General features: G+C 40.5%; 1 protein-coding gene across 1 annotated transcript in view; it reads left to right on the top strand.

Moving 5' to 3' along the window:
* LOC107909358 (histone-lysine N-methyltransferase SUVR5) overlaps positions 1-19,235 on the top strand; it is a 36,741-nt gene extending 17,506 nt beyond the window's left edge. Inside the window, exons 5-12 of the mRNA XM_041089559.1 lie at positions 13,175-13,285; positions 13,691-16,570; positions 16,906-17,067; positions 17,409-17,525; positions 17,594-17,694; positions 17,774-17,911; positions 18,236-18,323; positions 18,552-19,235. Coding sequence (XP_040945493.1) covers positions 13,175-13,285; positions 13,691-16,570; positions 16,906-17,067; positions 17,409-17,525; positions 17,594-17,694; positions 17,774-17,911; positions 18,236-18,323; positions 18,552-18,659 — 3,705 coding nt within the window. The 3' untranslated portion in view covers positions 18,660-19,235. The remainder of the gene's footprint in view (positions 1-13,174; positions 13,286-13,690; positions 16,571-16,905; positions 17,068-17,408; positions 17,526-17,593; positions 17,695-17,773; positions 17,912-18,235; positions 18,324-18,551) is intronic.
* Positions 19,236-21,100: the final 1,865 nt, after the last annotated feature.

The raw sequence follows: 21,100 nt of genomic DNA, 5'->3' as shown, positions 1-21,100 counted from the left end.
CAAGACGTTGCATATCCTTTCTTGTTGGTTCAAGTAAAGGAAGATCATCATATCCCCGATCAAATTTGATCCGCTCAGTCCTGATGTTCCAATCCTGCCCATACTGGTCGCCCTTTTCGGGTTTTCGACTCAAGCCCTCTTTGGTCTCAAAGTGCCCTTTACGGTTTTCACCTTAGCTCTCCAAGTCCTTTTTTTTTTTTTTTAGGAAGCAATCGCCTTCTCGGTTTCACTTTGGTTCCCCTTCTTTCAGTGAGTATTTCTTGACGGAGTCTGCGTTTACAGGTTTGGTAAACTTTTGCCATCCATCTCGCATAGGATCAAACTCCCCGGAAATGCCTTCTTACAACATAAGGGCCTTCCCAATTTGGCATCCATTTTCCTCTAAAATCTTTTGCATAGGAAGAATCTTTTTTAGTACCAAGTCCCTCACGAAATTCTCGGGGGCGAACCTTTTATTATAGGCTCGCATCATTCGTTTCTGGTACATTTGCCCATGGTGAATAGCCTTAGCCTCTTTTCCTCTATTAGGTTCAACTGATCGTACCGAGATTGATCCAATCGGCTTCATCCAACTGTAGCTCAGATAACACCGTAGAGAGGGATTTCAACTTCAATGGTAATACTGCCTCCATTCCATAACCAGAGAAAAGGCGTTGCCCCAGTAGAGTTCTAACAGATGTTCGATAGGCAAGGAGAGCAAATGATAATTTCTCATGCCATCCTTGTAGGTTTCAGTCATTTTCCCCACAATCCTTTTAATGTTTTTATTGGCCGCCTCCACTGCACCATTCATTTTTGGACGATACGGTGATGAGTTATGATGCTTGATTTTAAATTTGCTACAAACTTCAGCTATTGTGCTATTATTCAAGTTCATCGCATTGTCAGATATGATCCTCTCAGGCATTCCATATCGACAAATAATCTCCTTCTTCAGAATTTGCTAACTACTGCTTTCGTGACATTTGCATATGAAGCAGCTCCACCCACTTGGTAAAGTAATCAATTACTACGAAGATGAAGCGATGCCCATTAGAAGCCTTTGTGATATTGGCCATAACATCCATACCCACATGGAAAACGGCAAGGAGAGTCATGACGTGAAGAGGTGAAGGGGCGCGTGTATTTGTCTCCGTAAATCTGGCATTTGTGGCACTTCCTGCATGATCAATACAATCTCCTTCCATGGTGGGCCAATAGTACCCAATCTCATGATCTGTCTGGCCATCGTGAACCACTGGCGTGCGTCCCACAAATACCCTCATGAACTTCTTCCAAATTTCTTGGCTTCCACAGCATCCACACATCTTAACATACTTGATCCTTCCTTCTTTATATAACTTCTCCATCTAAGACATATTCAATGGCTATCTTTCTCAGAGTTCTTTGTCATTCTCTGTCGCTTGATCAGGGTATTCCCGATTCTTCACATATTGTAGGATACTCCGATACCAAGGACAGTCATCTTTTCCCTCCTCCTCAATATTGCAGCAATTAGCCGGGGTCTCAGAGATACTCATCTGAACAGGCTCATTGCCTCAAGTCTATTCACTGAATCATCGAAGCTAGAGTAGCTAATGCATCAGCCATTTGTTTCCTCCCGTGGGAGGTAATAGAAGTGATATCGTCAAACTCCTCAGCCAATTCAAGAACTAGTTTTCTATAACCGATTAGCTTAGGATCTCTAGTCTCCCACTCCCCTTAAGTTGGTATATCACCAACGCTGAATCCCGTATACTCTCAATACTTTGATGTTCCGTTCAATGGCTGCACGAATGCCCATAATACATGCTTCATATTCTGCCATGTTATTTGTACATCGAAGTCCAATTGCTAGCAACAGGATAATGATCTCCACTTGGGGATACCAAAACTGCCCCAACTCCTACCCGTAGCATTTGAAGCTCCATCAAAATTTAGCTTCCATACATGATCCATTGAGGATTTTCTTCAGTATTGCCACATACATCAAGTCCTCGTTTGGAAAATCGAAGTTCAAAGATTCATAGTCCTCCAAGGCTCTACTAGCTAGGAAATCGGCTATTGCACTTCCTTTATGGCCTTCTGACTGACATATACTATATCAAATTCTGAGAGCAAGATCTGCCATCTAGCCATTCTCCGTTCAAAGCAGTCGATTCCATCATATACTTTAAAGGATCTAACTTTGAAATCAGCCAAGTCGTGTGATACAACATATACTGCCTCAGTCTTCGGGTCGCCCAGATTAGAGCACAACATAACTTCTCAATTGATGAGTACCTCATTTCGCAATCGGTGAATTTCTTACTGAGGTAGTATATTGCCCTTTCTTTCTTTCCCGTCTCATCGTGCTGGCCCAATACGCATCCCATGGAATTCTCCAACACTGTTAGATACAATATCAATGGCCTATCTGGACTTGGAGGTGATAAGACTGGGGTATTAGCCAAGTACTGCTTTATCTTATCGAAAGCATTCTGACACTCTTCATCCCATTCACCCGGATTATGTTCTTTAAGAGCCGAAATACTGGATCACATTTCTCTGTCAGTTGTGAGATGAACGAGCATGTAATTCAGCCTCCCTAGGAACTCGAACCTCCTTCTGAGTGCGCGGGGGAGGTAAATCTCGTATTGCTTTTACTTTGTCTGGGTCAACCTCGATCCCCTTTTTGCTAACTATGAAGCCTAATAACTTCCCTGATCTGGCTCCAACGTGCATTTGGCCGGGTTAAGCTTGAGCTGGAATTTCTTTAATCTCAAAAATAACCTTTTCAAGACCTGAACATGCCCTTCTTCCGTTCTAGACTTCGCGATCATATCGTCAACATAGACTTCGATCTCCTTGTGCATCATGTCGTGAAACAAAGTCACCATAGCTCTTTGATATGTTGCTCCCGCATTCTTCAATCCGAAGGGCATTACCTTGTAACAGAATGTTCCCCATAAGGTAATGAATGTGGTTTTTCTCATGTCTCCAGGATGCATCTTTATCTGATTGTATCCAGAGAAACCGTCCATGAAAGAAAACAATGAATAGCCTGCCGTGTTATCTACCAAAGTATCAATGTGAGGCAGTGGAAAGTTGTCCTTTGGACTAGCCTTGTTCAAATCCCTATAATCCACACACATTCGTACCTTTCCATCTTTTTTGGGAACGGGGACGATGTTGGCTACCCAATCCGAATACTTGACCTCTTGTAAGAATCCCGCGTCGAATTGTCTTTTGACTTCTTCTCTTATTTTCAACACAATGTCAGGTCTCATTCTCCTGAGCTTCTGTTGAACGGGTTTACAATCCTCCTTTATGGGCAGACGATGCACCACAATGTTAGTACTTAGCCCAGGCATATCTTGGTACGACCACGCGAAAACATCCTTGAATTCTAGGAGCAAATTAATGAGGTCTTGCCTTGTCTTTGCGGTGATTTCAGTTCCTATCTTCACCTCCTTTCCATCCTCTAGGCTCACTATTTCTAATGATTCCCTATGAGGTAGGATATGCTTATCCTCTTGTTCCACCATTCTTAACAAGTCCGGAGATGCATCATAATCTTCGTCATTTTCAAAGTCGCAGGATTCCTCTAAACACACTTCTTGCTCAAAAATAGGCTCCGCGTTCGAGGCAGCGTCACTCATGTCATTGATATCTGAAGACCTATGAGGGCATATCAAAGAATATACCAGGAATATAAATTTATGAACATGTTTGTGCAAAAGAATTACAAATGAAAGAATTATTTGTAAGACAATCAACCAAATGAAAATATAAGAGGCAAAAAGGAAAAAAGACTGGTTGAGATGAACGTAGACATGTATTTCATTAAAATAATGATATTTAAGCCCAATGCCTATTTCACAAAAGATTTCATATCGTTTTTTAGGCCAACAAACAACAGGAATGTTTTGAGCATTACTCTGAATAAGCCCTAAAGACTACAGGGATTTCTTCAGCAGTCCAATTGTTTAGCTCGCTTCCAGGCTCATAAGGGCAGATCTCCAACAAAGCCCTCCTTTCCGTTGCTTCTATGGCGTTGGTATAAACATCTTCCAACATTCCTCCCATGCCGCTACCGGACACTCCACATTCAGAATGAATAAATCCTCCCGACACAAAAGATGTAGATATGTGGGGAAAGGTTAAAGGCTCACACTTAGCTTCATGTCCATTCAAACGCGCCCTCCTTCTCTCTTGTCTCTTCTCTATTTCTTTCTTCTTCTGCTTCATGTCTGGCTTGTACCCTAAACCAAATCTATCAACTTTTCCTTCGGCATTGGTGCCTCAATCCTTCCCTGAAGATATTTTCCCAATCCTTTCCCGGGTAAGGCTCCTCTTCCTACCATCAACCGCAATCCCATCTCAGTGGTCCTGGATATTTTCGGTACTGGAATTCTATTTCCCTCCGCAATAAACATCGCGTTCACGAATTCTAACGACCGAAAAGAACATTCTAGTGCCTCGTCGTTGATGTCCACATAAGGTGCATCGCTAGTCATCATTGCGATAATATCCTCCTCTGCATCTATCGTTACCAACCGATCCTCCGATACCAACTTCACCTTCTGATGTAATGATGAAGGTACTGCCCCTGCTGAGTGTATCCACGGTCTCCCCAATAGACAGTTGTAGGAGGGTTTAATATCCATTACCAAGAAATCCACCTCATAAGTGACTGGGCCAATCCTTAATGGCACCTCAATTCTCCCCATAACCTCCTTTTTTGTTCCATCAAATGCCCTTACTATGCTCTGGCATGCTTTCATGTGCGAACTGTCTATTGGTAATCGACTAAGAGTGGACAAAGGCAATACATTTAGTGCAGATCCATTATCAACCAAGGCCCCGGGAGTGTGTACCCTTTGCATCGGACAGTAACGTGGAGGGCCTTAGTAGAACCTCTTCCTCCGGATGGTATTTCATCATCATTGAAGAAGATAAAATTGTCAGCACCAATATTGTTGATCAACCGATCCAACTTGTTTACCGAAATATCGCCAGCCACATATGTTTCGTTTAGCACCTTTAAGAGTGCATTCCGATGTACTTCTGAGTTTAAGAGTAAAGCTAATACCGAAATGCGGGCTGGCTGTTTGTGCAGTTGCTCCACAACACTGTATTCACTATGTTTCAAAACTTCAAAAACTCCTTTGCCTCCTCTTCTTTTATTGGTTCATTTACCAATGGCTCAACTTCTACTGCTTTCCCTTTCCTCTGTTCTCTCTTCCAATTCTCTTCCCTGGACGACTCTGCTTGAGCGTCGTATCTTTTTCCTTTGCGCGTGTAAAAAACTGTTTCCTGATTTCTTTCTGCTTCTTTTCCCAAAACGGTCACATTACACCCGTAATTCCACGGCACCATTTTGTTATCCCTATAAGAGAAATTTGATGGTTTCTGGATTACAATTTTCGGCGTTACCTGAGCCCTAACCTCATTACCCTTAGGGCATGAGATAATGACCACAGGATGATTTATTTTTTGAGCCTTTGTTCCCAACTCTGTCGCGCATATGCTCCTCATTTCTTTCACATCTTCATAAAACCTCATCTCCTTGTTATCCATCATGCTTTGAACCAAGGCCTTGAATCCTTCACATTCTTGGATTTCATGCCCTGTTTCATGGTGAAATTCACAATAATTTCCCATCTCATGCCCTTTCTCAGAATCTGAAATAACCAAACCTCTTTTCGCCATTTCTTTCCAAACCCATTTCAATGGAGTTTTTACTTCAGCAATGTCAGTCTTGACTTCTTCTCCCATACCTTCGCTAACCATATTCACCCCCTTATCTGCGTGATTAGGTAACGGATTCTTTGCGTTAGGTGAGTCGTCAAGTTTGACAACACCTAAATTGATAAGTCCCTCTACTACCTTCTTGAAGGCAGTACAATTTTCTATCGAGTGCCCAGAAATTCCCGCATGATAATCACATTGCGCGTTCGTATCATACCATTTTGGATACGGGGGTTGTAGAGGACTCAAGTAACGAGGAGCAACAACATGTGCATCGAATAAAGTCTGATACAACTCCTTGTATGACATCGGGATTGGCGTGAATTGGGGCTTTTCAGTAGTTTGCCTAGCTCCCGACTCTTGTCTTGATGATCCCTGTTGATTAGCAACCACTTTCTTTGGCTGATTCACGGTAATTGACCTACCATAAGTATTCACATTATTCACTTCATTTTCTCTTTTCCTCGGGGGTGCCCTCCTATTACTTTCTCCTCCATCTATTTTTCCACTTCTAATGGCATGCTCAATCATTTCACCATTCATGATTATATCTGAGAAATTTCTTGAAGCGCTTCCTAACATGTGAGTGATGAACGGGGCTTTCAAAGTATTAATAAAAAGCGTCGTCATCTCCTTTTCCAAAAGCGGTGGTTGCACCTGAACCGCCACCTCTCGCCACCTCTGCGCATATTGCCTGAAGCTTTCGTTCGATTTTTTCTCTAAATTTTGCAGAGTTATCCTATCAGGCATCATTTCTGAGACATGATTGTATTGTCTCAAGAAAGCCTGTGCTAAATCCCTCCAAGTAGCGATTTTAGCTCGGCTCAGCTGATTGTACCACTTTGACGCCGCTCCCGTAAGACTTTCCTGAAAGCAATGTATTAATAATTGATCATTATTAATGTGCCCCGTCATTCTTCTACAAAACATAGTAATATGGGATCCTGGGCAACTAGTCCCGTTGTATTTCTCGAATTCCGGCATCTTAAATTTGTAAGGGAGCACCAAGTCCGGAACCAAGCTCAGATCCTTTGCATCTGTTCCATAGCTTTCGATGTTTTCTATTGCCCTAAACTTCTCTTCTATCCATTTCCATTTCTCCTCAAATTGTTTTGGAAATTCCTCCTTCGCCTTGTCCTTTTCAACCATCTCGTCTAGATCTGGGACTGCAATATTATTCGGGCTATCACCAGGATTAAAGCCCGCTCCGGGTTGAAAATTCGTTGGGATTGAAGCATCGCCTTGAAACTGCTGGGGTCTAACCGACACAGAGGGTCTCCGCGAATGTAACTCGGTCTGTACTTGCGCATGTGGAGGCGTGAAACCTGGAGGATAAAGTGGTTCACCATTGTTTTCTTCTTCACGAACAATCACAGGACCTTTACCCTTATCTACTCCCTTCAATAATTGCGTCATCTTAGCCACCAGATCATTTTGGGACTCCTCCATCTTTTGCACCATGTCACGCTGAATCTTTTCTATTTGCTCTTTCATTTGCGCCTGCAACTGGTCTTGCATTTCTTTCTGAAGTCGCTCTAGCTTCTCCAACCTTTGGTCCATAATTTTTGCCTTAGCTCGGGTGCCGTAACTTTGTTGGTTTTCCAGGTTAACTGAAATGATTTTATTCAATTAGGTTTTTTTTTAATGGTCATTAATGCATATGATGTGATGCAATGCATGAAAAGAATGCAAAGAAAAAGAGGCACTGATTCTAATTCAACTTCATTAGAAAACTTTACTAGATAAAGAGCTTCTTTACATAAAATAGACTACATATACGGCTTTGCCCTCACACTCAAAGCCTTAACCTTTCTAAGAAGCCAAGCTAATTCTCGGCCCCTGTCCGACTCAGACTCATACTTCAAACTTAATAGATCAGCCTGAACCGCTAGAGTCTGCAGATGATCAGCTACTTCGCGCACTTGAGCCACCGCCTCTCCCATAATATAATCTCTTTCTCTAATCTGCTCTTGAGACCGATGGAATTGTCTTTGCCACTGCTCATTATTTTCTTCCAGAAGCTCTATCCGGATTTCACTATTCTGCAATGCATTCTCTAGCTCTCCTATTTGTCCTTTTAATTCTTCAATTTTGTCTAAGCTCGCCCTTAATTCAACCGTAGCATTACGATTACAGTACTGGTGAAGCGATCTTTCTAGTTCAGTTATCCGGACCTTCAACTCCGTCTTCTCATCTTGGCAAGCTAGTAGACTCTTTCCCAAGGCGACTTCTCGAGCCCGAGTATCCTGAAATTTCTTTTCCCATTGATTAGCTCTCGTCTTTTCCTCCTGAATTTCTTGTCGCCACTGTTCTGGCGTTTTACCCAAGCCAGCAGTTCTTACCGACCTGCGCAACTTCTTGTAATCTGTCTTCAGGCTGTCTAAATCTTCTTCTGCTTTGTTCTTTCCTTTTCTCAATTTATCGGCCTCTAATCTTTGAATGTCCACATCCAGTCCTAACTGCATTTTTTCTTCCTCTAGTCGTTCTATCTTCTTCCCCAGTTCTAAACTCCTTTTTTCAAATTCTTGTTTGATGATTTCCATCTCAGAAGGCAAAACTTGCAAGCGTTCCTCTAAAGATCGGGCAGTTTCTGAATTTGACGCCGGGATGTTGTCGTTGATCCTTTGATCACGCCACTGACCATACTCGGGGGTAATTGTCGGACCCACGGCTAAGATCTTCATTCGACAAGTCTGGTTCCAGGCACTAGATATTTCTCGAACCTTCTTCTTGTAATTGTCCTCCCTATAGGAAAAATCACTATAAGCCAACCCCTGCGTTGCTGGTATGAATTGCCGTGATCTATACTGTCTTGATACGAGTAGAGGAGCATATCCGATAGCTCCCCATATCCCGAGCAGCGGAACCCAGTCAAAATCTCCACATCGGTACAATATCTCATCGGGAATTAACCAAGGAGCCCTCCATTCAATATCTTCATCCTGGAGATTCTGGAGTATCTCTATCCATTTTCCTTCTGAAATATCATCCCGTCTTGGCGTGGCCACCAATTCTCCTAGAGGGGAGTAGTTATCAGAGAATACCCGATAGGAGACCTTTTCGACCTTCCAGAAGTGGCTATGGAACCATGCCAATAAGAGCTGCGCGCATCCAATAAACCTTCCCTCCCCTGCTTTTCGACACGCATTCAGGGATCTAAAAGTTTCAGCGAGTATTGCCGGAACCGGTGTCACCCCTTTACTAAGCCGATCAAACAAATCAGATACAGCCTCGTCTATGTGTCCTAAAGCTTTGGGGAAAACCACTAGTCCATAGATACCTAAGGCGAAGACATCGACCCTTTTCTTCAAGTCAGGATGTACAAGCACCAAATCTCGCAAACTTTTCCAAGGAACACATTTACTGTCGCCTTTCTGTTGGATCCGGGCAGCGACCCACTGCTCGCTCATCCCAGTGATGTTCATTAATTTCTTTAACAACGGAGGGACACAAGCAGCTCTGGAATAAGCCTTGTCGACTTGAATCTTTGGGCACCGAAGCAAGGTCGTATACTCCTCCACAGTAGGCGTTAAATCTACCTTCCCAAAAGTGAAACAACCGTAGGCAGGATTCCAAAACTGAGCGAGGGCTCGGAATAAATACTTGTCCACTTTGACACTAAGCAGATAAGGTAGGTCACCGTAGTTACAATAGAACAGCTGCTTGGCCTCGACATCCCATTGATCCCAGACTTCTTTCATTTCTCGAAGGTCATTCTGGATTACACTGATACGGGTAAAATCCCACAATTCTGACACGTACCCTTCGGTAAGACTATCGCCTTTCTCCCGTTGTGTCGTTTCAGCCCATATTCGCACAGCCGCATTATCCTCTACTTTATCAACAAACCCCTTTTCCATGATAAGCTTTCTACTGAGAAACTGAATGTAAATCGACACCTCTTTTAGAATGAAGATGCCATGCAATCACAAACAAAGTAAATTAGCATTAAACACAGAATAAGATTTAAAATAAGCGACAAATAAATACAGCACTCATTTAGGTAAGCACTAAAAATTGGAGTAGCTCTACTTAGGTCAGTTCCTATGGCTCATTACATGTGGTTTGGCTCTAAAGTTGGGTACCTGAACCAGCAGATTCCTCGATCCTCACCCATTATAGGCTCATACGGACCAAGTTCGATTCAGGGGGATACATTTCCCTATGGCCATGCGGAGATGAAAATCTCACGAAGACATAGGTACGGATGTATCCCGGAAGCGATTCACTATCCCATGCGGAGGTGAAAACCTCACGAAGGCGTAGTTTCTCGCTCCCACTTAAAAGGTGTGACCAACGGTCATGCAATGCAATGCAGAAAGATATAAAATTTAGAATACAAAACATGATAAAAACTATAACTCAAAACAAATGAAATGCAATGAGAGGATCGTATATTTAAACCAAATTTTCAACTTTCGACAAAAAGACAAGAAATAATCAACTCATGGCTTGACTCTCTTATTTAACGTCCCCAGTGGAGTCGCCAAGCTGTTGACACCATTTTTTGATGAAGACGGGGGCAACTTGGGTTTTGGAAAATGAAAACAAAAATGGGAGTCGCCACCAATCCCTTTTTTATGAGGTGTGATTGGATTACCTCGAAAATGGTTGTTTTTAATAAATAATTTGATCTTATTAAAACAACGGTTTTGGTCTACGAAATTTAGGAAACGGGTTCGGGAGTCGGTTACGTACGAGGAAGGGTTAGCGCCCTCGTAACGCCCAGAAATTGGTACCTAGTTGATTATCTAATGTTTTGATGTCGAAAATTGAGAACTTGAAAGAATTAAAAATATGATCCTAGCATTAAAGTTTTGGAAAAAGAAGTATATTTCACGTTAATCGAGAAAGAGAATCATATCCAGTAAGTTAGAATACAATGTCTCAAACTCCCGATACGCGAATAAAAATGCTTATTTAAAAGATATTTTAGCCATCTCGGATTTAAAATGAGATCACGACCAGTAAGTTAGGACGCGACCCTTTTTAAGATCCCGGGATCATTTAAAATTTGGGCTTGAAAAGATTCGTGCATTTAGATTTATCGAGGAAAAACGAAACCCAGTAAGTTAGGGCACGATTTTCTCGATTCCAAACACGAAATGCTATTTTTTGAAAAAAAAATTTGTTATATCGAGTAAAAATAAAGCACTAAATCATAGTGAAAGCAAATTACATTATTTATGCATAGCAAGATCATAATGAACGTGAAAATATAAAAACGATGCAAACAATAGCAATTAATTTGAACGATCAAATTTATAACATACAAAATAACACAATATAAAAAACGAATAAATTTAAATCATCCATTCAAATAATGACAAAATGAAATAAATAAATAGCAAATACAATTAAGTATAAAAGATATATATAGACATGAGCTAAAATATGCGTATACATGAGTTAATAAAATATATAAAGTATATTTTAATAAATAAATTAATATACGTATATATAAAAACATGTACCTATATAGATGTATAAAACTAATGGAATACGAAAACAAAGAAATACATATAAAAGTAAGTGTATACATATTGTAAAGTAAAAATATATACATATGTACAAATTAAAGTTTTAAAATATGAAAATATACATATGTATACAAATAAATACGTTAATTTATATACATGTTAAAAATATTGAAAAGGTGTATATATGTGGATTTTAAAAATATATAAAGAAGTATGTTTTAAACTATAAAGATTATATATAAATGTGTATATTTATAAGAATGAAAACATGTATATAGATCTATAGATATGTACATAAGTTATAAAATGTATGAAAATATATAAGTATATGTATATTATAAGAATAATGCATGTATGTCATGCAAATATATGCATATATATATATACGTACCAAAGGTTTAAATAAAATAAATAAAAATAAATAGGAAGAAATAATAATAATAATGATAATAACAATAATAATAATAAACTCAATAATAAATAAAATGATAGGATTAAACTAAAACAAAACAAAATACCAGGGGAGAAATCAAAATAAGGTAAGGCCACAAGGTCGATTTGCGATGCGCGCAGAAGAAGGGGGATCGACTGAGCAATTTTCCCCAACCTTATGCGCATGTGCTCCGCACTGGACTAAATCGAAACGCATAAAAAGCAAGTGGCCAAATTTAAAAAAAATTGAATGGGACCAGATCGCGCCATATTGCATGAGCGGAGGGACCGGATGTGCAAATAGTCCCTCCGAGCCTGAACGCGCGGATCTTTGGGGCCCGACGGGTCAACACACGGGTCATGCTCAATACGGCGCCGTTTTGGAGCCACTGATCAGACTCCAAACGGCGTCGTTTCACACATCACATAAGGGTCCAAAGGACCCTAATCTGGCAGCCACCCATTCACTTTCAAAAAGAAAAAAGAAACCATGATGAAACAGAGAGCCCGACGCTCTCCCCTCGGTCTTGAGACTTAGACCTCCGTCTCCGCCTCCGTGGCCAGTGGCCGGAGTCGCGCGAGAACGGTCTCCCTCTTTGCGGCGTCCTTGAAGGCTAAGCCTTCTCAACCGCGATGTCAAGAGGAAAAGGGGTGACACGCCTCTTTCGGCCCAACTCCTACGGCGGCAAGGGTGGGGGCTTCGACGCTAGTCCATCGAAGCAAAAGGTACCTCCTTTCCCTTTTTCCGTTTCTTTTGTTGAACAATTACAGAAAAAAAAACAATAAGTAAAGATTCATAAAACAAGAACAAAAACGGGAGTCAACCTTTTTGATCTGCCTTTTTTTTGAATGTGAAATGCCCCCCCTTTTCTTTACAGAGATGTTGCCCTCCTTTTATATCCCATTTACATTCTATTTTAGTAGTGTTCTTTCTATTATCTATTGTGCTCCGATTTTCTCTGCCATTTTGCAGGTGTTGATGAGGCTAGGCACGGTGGGTGGCGATGGGACATGGCAGACGGCAGAGGGAGGGATGCGGCGCCTTAGCTAGGGTTTCAGAAAAGCTGAAACCCTATGCTGACCTTTGCTGGGCCTTGCTGTAGTGGGCTGTTTGGGTAGATTGGGTCTGTAACGGGGCCGTTTGGGTAGATTGGGTCCCTGGGTCTCTGCTTGTTGGGCCCGGGCATAAATTAGGCTGTACATATATTTTCTCTTTTTCTCCCACATTGTGGTGGAACAAATTCTAACTTCATAAAATGTCTGAAAATTCTCAACATTAGATGATGGACCAACCATATAATATATGCATTATTTCTCAAAGTAAAAAAAAAATGCATTGAATGTTTGTATTATATGAGATATTTCCCGAGGGATCTGAATGAACACAAATCCTTACCTGTTGATGTTAGTTGGGCAATACTGCTATCAATATCATAACCACTGTGTTATCTCCACTGTAACCTTTCATCTAATTTATCTCTATCTTGTCCACTATTTTCTTCTTGTACATGCATTAAAAATGTAAACAGTAATATTTCTCTTCTCTGCAGATGATATTGCCACGCTTCATAAATGCTGACTGGCTTCAAGAGTCTTTTCACTCGTGGGTGCAACAATGTCAGAATGCACACACTGCTGAATCCATTGAATTGCTAAAGGAAGTATGTCTCATTCTATTGTTGCCTGTTTATGTTATTATCAGTGCATACTGTCATAGTATGTGGATTGTAATTAACAAATGGTCTTCCCATATTTGTAGAACTTCAGTTACCTAACATTCACTGCCACCTCTCCCTTATCACCTAAAAGAAGAAGAAAAGAAAGGGAATGAAACCTTCTTCCCTTGACCTTTGGGCATGGAAGTAAAGGTTTTACAATTAACCTGAACATTCCATCAAGGCAAACAAATGGCCCTGTGCATCAGTTGCATAACTTTCTTTTCTTGCTGGGCATACCATTCTTTGGATTGCATAGTCAACTTCATACTTTTGAGTCAGGGACTACATTAATGCATCAGTTGCATAGTGCATGTTGAAAAGTAATATTTCTCTTTGCCATTGATTCAGGAATTGTATAATGCTATACTATGGAATGAGGTTAAGTCTCTGGGGGATGCACCGGTACAGCCCACAATTGGTTCTGAGTGGAAAACCTGGAAGCATGAAGTTTTGAAATGGTTCTCAACGTCTCATCCTGTATCTACTGCTGGAGATGTCAATCAACGGAACAGTGGTAGTCCCTCAAACACAAACATACAAGTTAGCAGGAAGAGGCCCAAGCTTGAAGTTCGCCGTGCAGATACACATGCCTTCCAAGTGCAAAGCAATGGGTCAGAACAAACTATGGCTGCTGAAATTGAGTCTGATTTTTTCAGTAACCGAGATGCTGTAGATGTCAATCTGCCAACACCACGACTTTGTAGAAAGGAAGAGGAGAGAGAGGAAACCACACCAATGGACAGATCAAATAATTTGACTGACAGATGGGATAATATTGTTGTTGAAGCAAGGCATTCGGAAGTCATTCACACCAAGAATGTTGAAATAACAACAGCAAGTGAAGAGGTCAATAGTACCTCAACTCTGCACATTCAGTCTAAAGAAGTGAAATTAACGCCTGTGAATGAAGCAGTCGCTAAGAAATCCATAGATGCTGGGAGTAAAAACCGACAGTGTGTAGCGTTCATAGATTCGAAAGGAAGGCAGTGTGTGAGGTGGGCAAATGAGGGGGATGTTTATTGCTGTGTGCACTTGGCATCTCGTTTTACTGGTAGCTTCAGCAAAATAGAGGTGACAGCCCCCGTTGATACACCAATGTGTGAAGGTACCACCGTGCTTGGTACTAGATGTAAGCATCGGTCGCTATATGGCTCCTCATTCTGCAAGAAACACAGACCTAAAAGTGATGCAAATAATAGTTGCCATTCTCCAGAGAACACACGAAAAAGGAAGCATCTGGAGATTATTCCGAGTTCAGAAACCACATTCTGCAGAGATATAGTGTTGGTGGGAGACAATGAAAGTCCCTTGCAGGTGGAGCCAGTATCGGTAATTGAGGCTGATGCCTTGCACAGAGGAAACAGCTTAATTGAGAAGCCTGAACATTCTGGTAAAGATCATGATAGCACAGAATTACTGCATTGCATAGGCTTATACTCCAATAATGGTTTTGATCCTTGTCAAGAAAGTCCTAAGAGGCATTCATTATACTGTGATAAACACCTTCCAAGCTGGCTCAAGCGTGCAAGAAATGGTAAGAGTAGGATAGTATCCAGAGAAGTGTTTGTAGATCTTTTGAAAGACTGTGATTCACTTGAGCAGAAATTTCATTTACATCAAGCATGTGAACTTTTCTACAAGCTCTTCAAAAGTATTTTCTCTCTTAGAACAGTTCCTGTGGATGTCCAACTTCAGTGGGCCCTTTCTGAAGCATCAAAAGATTATAGAGTTGGGGAATTTTTAATGAAGTTGGTTTACAGCGAAAAGGAGAGATTGCAAAGTTTGTGGGGCTTCACTGGTGACAAAGGTACACCTTCGTCGTCTTTCGTGGAAGAACCTGTTCCATTGCCATTGGCCATCAATGATAGCTTTGATGATGACAAGACCATTAAGTGCAAAATGTGCTCAGTGGAATTTCTTGATGACCAGCAGCTTGGAACACACTGGATGGAGAATCATAAAAAGGAAGCACAACGGTTGTTTGAAGGTTATGCTTGTGCAATCTGCCTGGATTCATTTACTAACAAGAAGGTTTTAGAATCCCATGTCCAGGAGAGACACCATGTGCAATTTGTCGAACAGTGCATGCTTCTCCGGTGCATTTCCTGTGGCAGCCATTTTGGCAATACTGAGGAATTATGGTTGGATGTGCTGTCAGCTCATCCTGTTGAGTTTAGGCTATCAAAGATTACTCAACAGCATAATCTATCTGCAGGTGAGGAACCTCCACCGAAGCTTGAGTTCGGCAATTCTGTGGAGAATAATTCAGAGAATGTAGACAGTTTTCAAAAGTTTACTTGCAAGTATTGTGGCTTGAAATTTGATTTGCTGCCTGATCTTGGCCGCCACCACCAGGCTGCTCACATGGGACCAAGTTTAGCTAGCTCTCGTCCTCCAAAGAAAGGGGTTCGTTATTATGCTTATAAACTAAAATCTGGGAGACTTAGCCATCCTAGATTTAAGAAAGGTCTGGGGGCAGTGTCATATAGGATCAGGAATCGAGCAACTGCTACTATGAAAAAATGCCTCCAGGCATCAAAGTTGATTGATGCTGAAATCATTAGTGCAGAGCCTCTTGTTATGGAGACTTCAAATCTTGGTAGATTAGCAGAACCGCAGTGCTCTGCCCTTGCAAAAATATTGTTTTCCAGAACTCATAAAACAAAACCACGGCCTAACAACTTGGACATTCTGTCTATTGCTCGCTCTTCTTGTTGCAAAGTGAGCCTCAAAGCCTCATTGGAAGAGAAGTATGGCATGTTACCTGAATGTTTGTACCTTAAGGCAGCGAAGCTTTGCAGTGAGCATAACGTTCAAGTTGAGTGGCATCAAGAGAAATTTGTGTGCATAAATGGATGTAAGCCTGCCAAGGATTCAGATTTTCTGCCCCCATTGATTCCTCTCCCTAATGGTTTCGAGGGTCACCAATCAGCAGATTCCTTGGAAGATGTAGATGAGGAGTTGGAACTGGATGAATGTCACTATATCATCGATTCACAACATTTTAAAAAAGGGCCCACGCAGAAGGCCAGTGTCCTGTGTGATGATTTAAGCTTTGGGAAAGAATCAGTTCCAGTAGCTTGTGTTGTGGATGAAGGTCTTTTTGATTCTCTTAACATCTCTGGTCTTAGTTTCAACGAGCAAAATGCTGGACCCTCCATGCCTTGGGAGAACTTCACTTATGTTACAAATTCTTTGCTTGATCAATCCCTTGATCTTGATGTTGAGGTACCTTCGTATTTAGATTATTTTTTTTATTTTCTCCATTGCTACAACATATAGGTGCCTTACAATTATTCCTCAGTGGAGTTTACTTTGATTGCATGTCAAAGTGACCTTGCAACCATAAGCTATTCTTAGGATTCTTGACAATTCTCTTTCCTTGAGATTTCTGGGTTTTGTTTGATAATACCATGAAGTGCCTTGCAGCATCATCCTTGTTTCATTTGGATTGTATCTCACCTGTCACATGATGGGATATATTGTACATTGCTTGGATTGGCTTAACTCATATGTTTTGTTTTGTTTTGTTTTTCCTTCTAATTACTTACATATCTTTTCAGAGTATGCAACTTGGGTGCAACTGTTCCAATTCAACATGCTATCCTGAGACATGTGATCATGTATATCTCTTTGATAACGATTATGAAGATGCAAGAGACATATATGGTAAACCCATGCGTGGTAGATTTCCTTATGATGACAAAGGGCGAATTATCTTGGAGGTACTGTAATTCTTTTCAGTCAAGTGTCAACCATTATTAATTTTCACTAAAGTGTCATGTTGCTTGGTTGCTTATGGTGTTTCTCAAATCACATATAAAAGAGCATGTGCTATTATCTTGTCAAGGGAATGCACTATTGACTTGATATGATACCCATAAGAGTCCAATATGATTTTTTTTCTCTTTTAGACTTGCAACGTTTCGCCTTCGCCATTCAGAACATTATAGAGATATATGCCCTTTTTCACAAGTAGATACTGATACATAGCCTTGTTGGTATCTTCCTGTGAACCTTGATTCTGGTTTATGACTCGAGATTAAACCTTTGTGAAACTGTGCAGGAGGGCTACCTTGTCTATGAATGCAATCGTATGTGTAGCTGCAATAAAGCATGCCCAAATAGGGTTTTGCAAAAAGGTGTACGAGTAAAACTGGAAGTCTTCAAAACCAAGAATAAGGTAATTATTTCAACTTTTCCTTGTATTCTAGAGTCTGTCCTTTGAGTTCGCTCCATGTTGATCTTCAGGGCTGGGGAATCAGGGCTGGTGAACCAATTCTGAGTGGCACATTTGTGTGTGAGTATGTTGGGATCTTAAGCAAGCAGGAGGCAAACTATAGGCTTACCAGGTTTCAATTTGATTTACAGAGATCTGGTGTTACCTTGTGCTTGCTTTTATGCTGAATTGGCTGTATGATCTAATATCAGGTATGGTAGAGATGGTTGCAACTATATGTTTAACGTTGATTCTCATATAAATGATATGAGCCGATTGATTGAAGGACAAGCGCGATATTTTATTGATGCATCCAAATATGGAAATGTTTCTCGGTTCATCAATCATAGGTGAGGATACACTTGTATGCATCCGCTATCTTATACTGAAATGTTTTCCCATTCTCTTGATTCTGACATTTCCAAATTATAACTTGGCCATAAAAATTGTGTAACTGAAGATCCTGAGATTTTAAATACGTTCACCCTTTTCTAATTATATGTAATAGGGTCTTTAGCACTTACGACATTTTTGGAGTAATTAGTTTAGCCAAGTGGTTCAGCTCAACTTGCTGTATTTAAAAAGTGATACCAAATCTCTACTTTTGAAATCCCAAATTCCTATTGATGCACTCATGATTATTTCTTCGCTTTCTTTCCTTGAATTCTTCTCAGCTGCTCGCCAAATCTTGTGAATCGTCAAGTTCTTGTGGACAGCATGGATTGTCACCGAGCTCACATTGGTCTCTATGCCAGTCAAGATGTAAGCGCATCTAAAAAATATAGAGTACAAATCTGTTGCATATATGGAATCTTGGATGATCTATTGTTGAAAATGGTTTGTGGAATAAGATGTGGTTTAGGTGACTGAGTTTAATTGAGTGGCTAGTCTCAAAAAATATATATATGTATATATAAAACCAATAAGTATTTATCGTTCCAGTGTTATAAATGTATTGAACCTAGCCAGCCTTTCATTTCAATTTTGCAGATATCTGTAGGTGAAGAGCTGACTCTTGACTATCAATATGAACTGCTTCCTGGACAAGGATATCCATGTCAATGTGGAGCTTCTACATGTCGGGGCCGCCTTTACTAAACCCTCAGTGAGCATAATGGGATCTCTATGGCATCTAAATTTTTCTTTTCGAGTTCACAAATGCGGATACCAAACTCTAACATAATAGGAGATTTACTTCCAAACCAACCATGGGACTAAATCTGGCACTCTTGCTTGCTTCTAACAGTTCTATATTTTTATCTGGTGGTTCTTGCACTAGGGCCACTGTAAACTGCCGAACCACTATCAATTGGAGTACAACAGAATTTTCAACCAAGCCAGATTGTGCCTATTGTAGTTCTTTCGAAATGGGATGAAAGCATGCAACGTATTTACTCATCTCTTTTTAACCTCTCTTCAATCTCCGAATTCTTTTTCTTCTATCTCGAGTGGCTAAGTCTGCTTTTGGGCAGAGCTTGCCATCGAATTTCTCCCCCTTTGATGTTCCCATCGTGGTTCATAGGTTGATAGCTTAGCCTAGGAATGTTATTTAGCAGTTTTTTTTAATGCATGGATTGCCTTTTTCTGGTAATAGTGTCTCAGCCTTATTTGTGACATTCTCTAATCTCTGTAGTTTTTGCTCTCTGTTGTATAAAGTTTGAACAATTCTTCCTATTGTTTAATCTCTGATACTCGTTGATTGAATGTGAGATGTGTGACAAGGTTATATCCTTACTGACATGTCAAAACTTGCAGTTTCCTTGAGAAATTTGTAAGCAAATTTTCTCGAGAAACAAACAGAAACATGGATCATTAAGGCCCAGAAACAAACAGAATCCACATCTGTTGTTTAGAACCTCAATTCCCCTTTCTGAATCACAAAGAACACAATGGAAGCCCATTACTGCAGCCCACTAAGCCTGCCATTCCTGTTTTTGACAATTAAGCGGAAAGCACAACAATTAAAACTCTGAGTCTCAGATTCCGATTTTCACATCAACCATAAAACCCCAAAAGTTTTAAGCACATGAATCGAAAGCAAATGGAAACAAAATTGGTTCTAGTGTTGGTGGCATAATCATAGTAACCCTTCTCTTTCACCCATGTCTCAACCACCATGTGACGTAGTGGCTCTGCTACCCCCTAGCTGGTTTGCTCCGTACTTATGATTTGTCATGCTTGCAAACCAATAAACCATTTTGTTACTTTGGTACCTTGCCGTTGCTTGCTCCACTTGAGAGGTACGACCCCTACCGCAGCTCTTGCTTGGTTGTGGGCTTCCAGGTTTTCTCCGGCTGCACGTGGCAGCACTGCTGGTGCAGCCGTGGTGCCGGGGCTCATTGCTGGTTCAGCCCCCAGGTTGTATGGTGGCAAATGGCTAGAACTAGAACAGCAACCAAGGTGTAGGTCATTGTCCGTTGGCTATTATTTTAGATGAGGTGTTACCATGCAAACAAGAGAGTTGGATGTTTAGTTTACTACTAGAATGATGAACATCACCAGATACAGTCAAAACCGATGCGAAATTGATTACTTTGGTTGGAACAATGTTGTAAATGACATAGTGGAATAGTCTCAATCGATTGAGCCATAACTTCTAGTTTAGTTTTCTGTAGACAACAATTAATGATGTTTCCTTATTGATTGATCGGGTTTAAAGATAATTTTTCAAAGTAACTGGACTACGATGTCCCTACAATATAAACATGAGACAAAAGGTAAGACACAGATTATTACTTAATGAAGAACTTAAAAAAAAGAATCAAGAAAATACTTAACTTTGAAAACTTGAGAATAAAAAATCCGGATTAATCATAATTCTTCAACATTGTTTAGCAAGTAAAGGAATTTTAAACCAAGCCATGACACCAAATCCAAGCCTACTAAACAATTTAGGAACATAAAGCTTAGACCATTGCACCCAGTGATTACCTCATTTAGGAGGCCCTTTTTGCTGCCAATACTTGCCCATAATGGAGCTGAACTGATCACACAGAGCTTTAGGAAGGAGAAAACAGGATATGGCATAAGTAGGAATTGACAGTACATCATATTTAATAAGAATTTCTTTACTCTATGAAAGAAAATAATTATACCGGTTATTAACTTTCACGACTATTTTATCAATAAAGGTCTATTTTTAATTTTATTTACGGAAATTGGCCACTTTTTTATTTATTTATCAAAATGGGCCGAAAACTCCAAAAAGCGTCTACATAGGAGCGTTTTAGGGGGAAATTCTAGCAAAACACGTCCTTAAGGGAGCGATTTTGCCATGTCAGCACAAAACGCGCTGTCGTGGACGCGCTTTGCTGATATGGCAAAATCGCTCCCTCAGGGATGCGTTTTAGCCCGTGTTTTTTACCAACGGTCATTTAAAATTTTGACCGTTGGGGAGTCCAATGGTAAAAAAAAAACTACAAAACCCCCTCCTATTTTTTTCACACAACATTTCTTCCAAATTTCTCAAAAAAGCTCTCAAATTTCTCCTTAAATTTCTCAAAGCTCTCTTTAATTAATTATTTCCTTTAATTTTTTCT

The sequence above is a fragment of the Gossypium hirsutum genome, chromosome D03, assembly GCF_007990345.1.
Source record: "Gossypium hirsutum isolate 1008001.06 chromosome D03, Gossypium_hirsutum_v2.1, whole genome shotgun sequence".
NCBI classification, from domain to species: domain Eukaryota; kingdom Viridiplantae; phylum Streptophyta; class Magnoliopsida; order Malvales; family Malvaceae; genus Gossypium; species Gossypium hirsutum.
The sequence above is the reverse complement of the archived record's forward strand: the minus strand, read 5'-3'. Positions and strand labels throughout refer to the sequence as shown.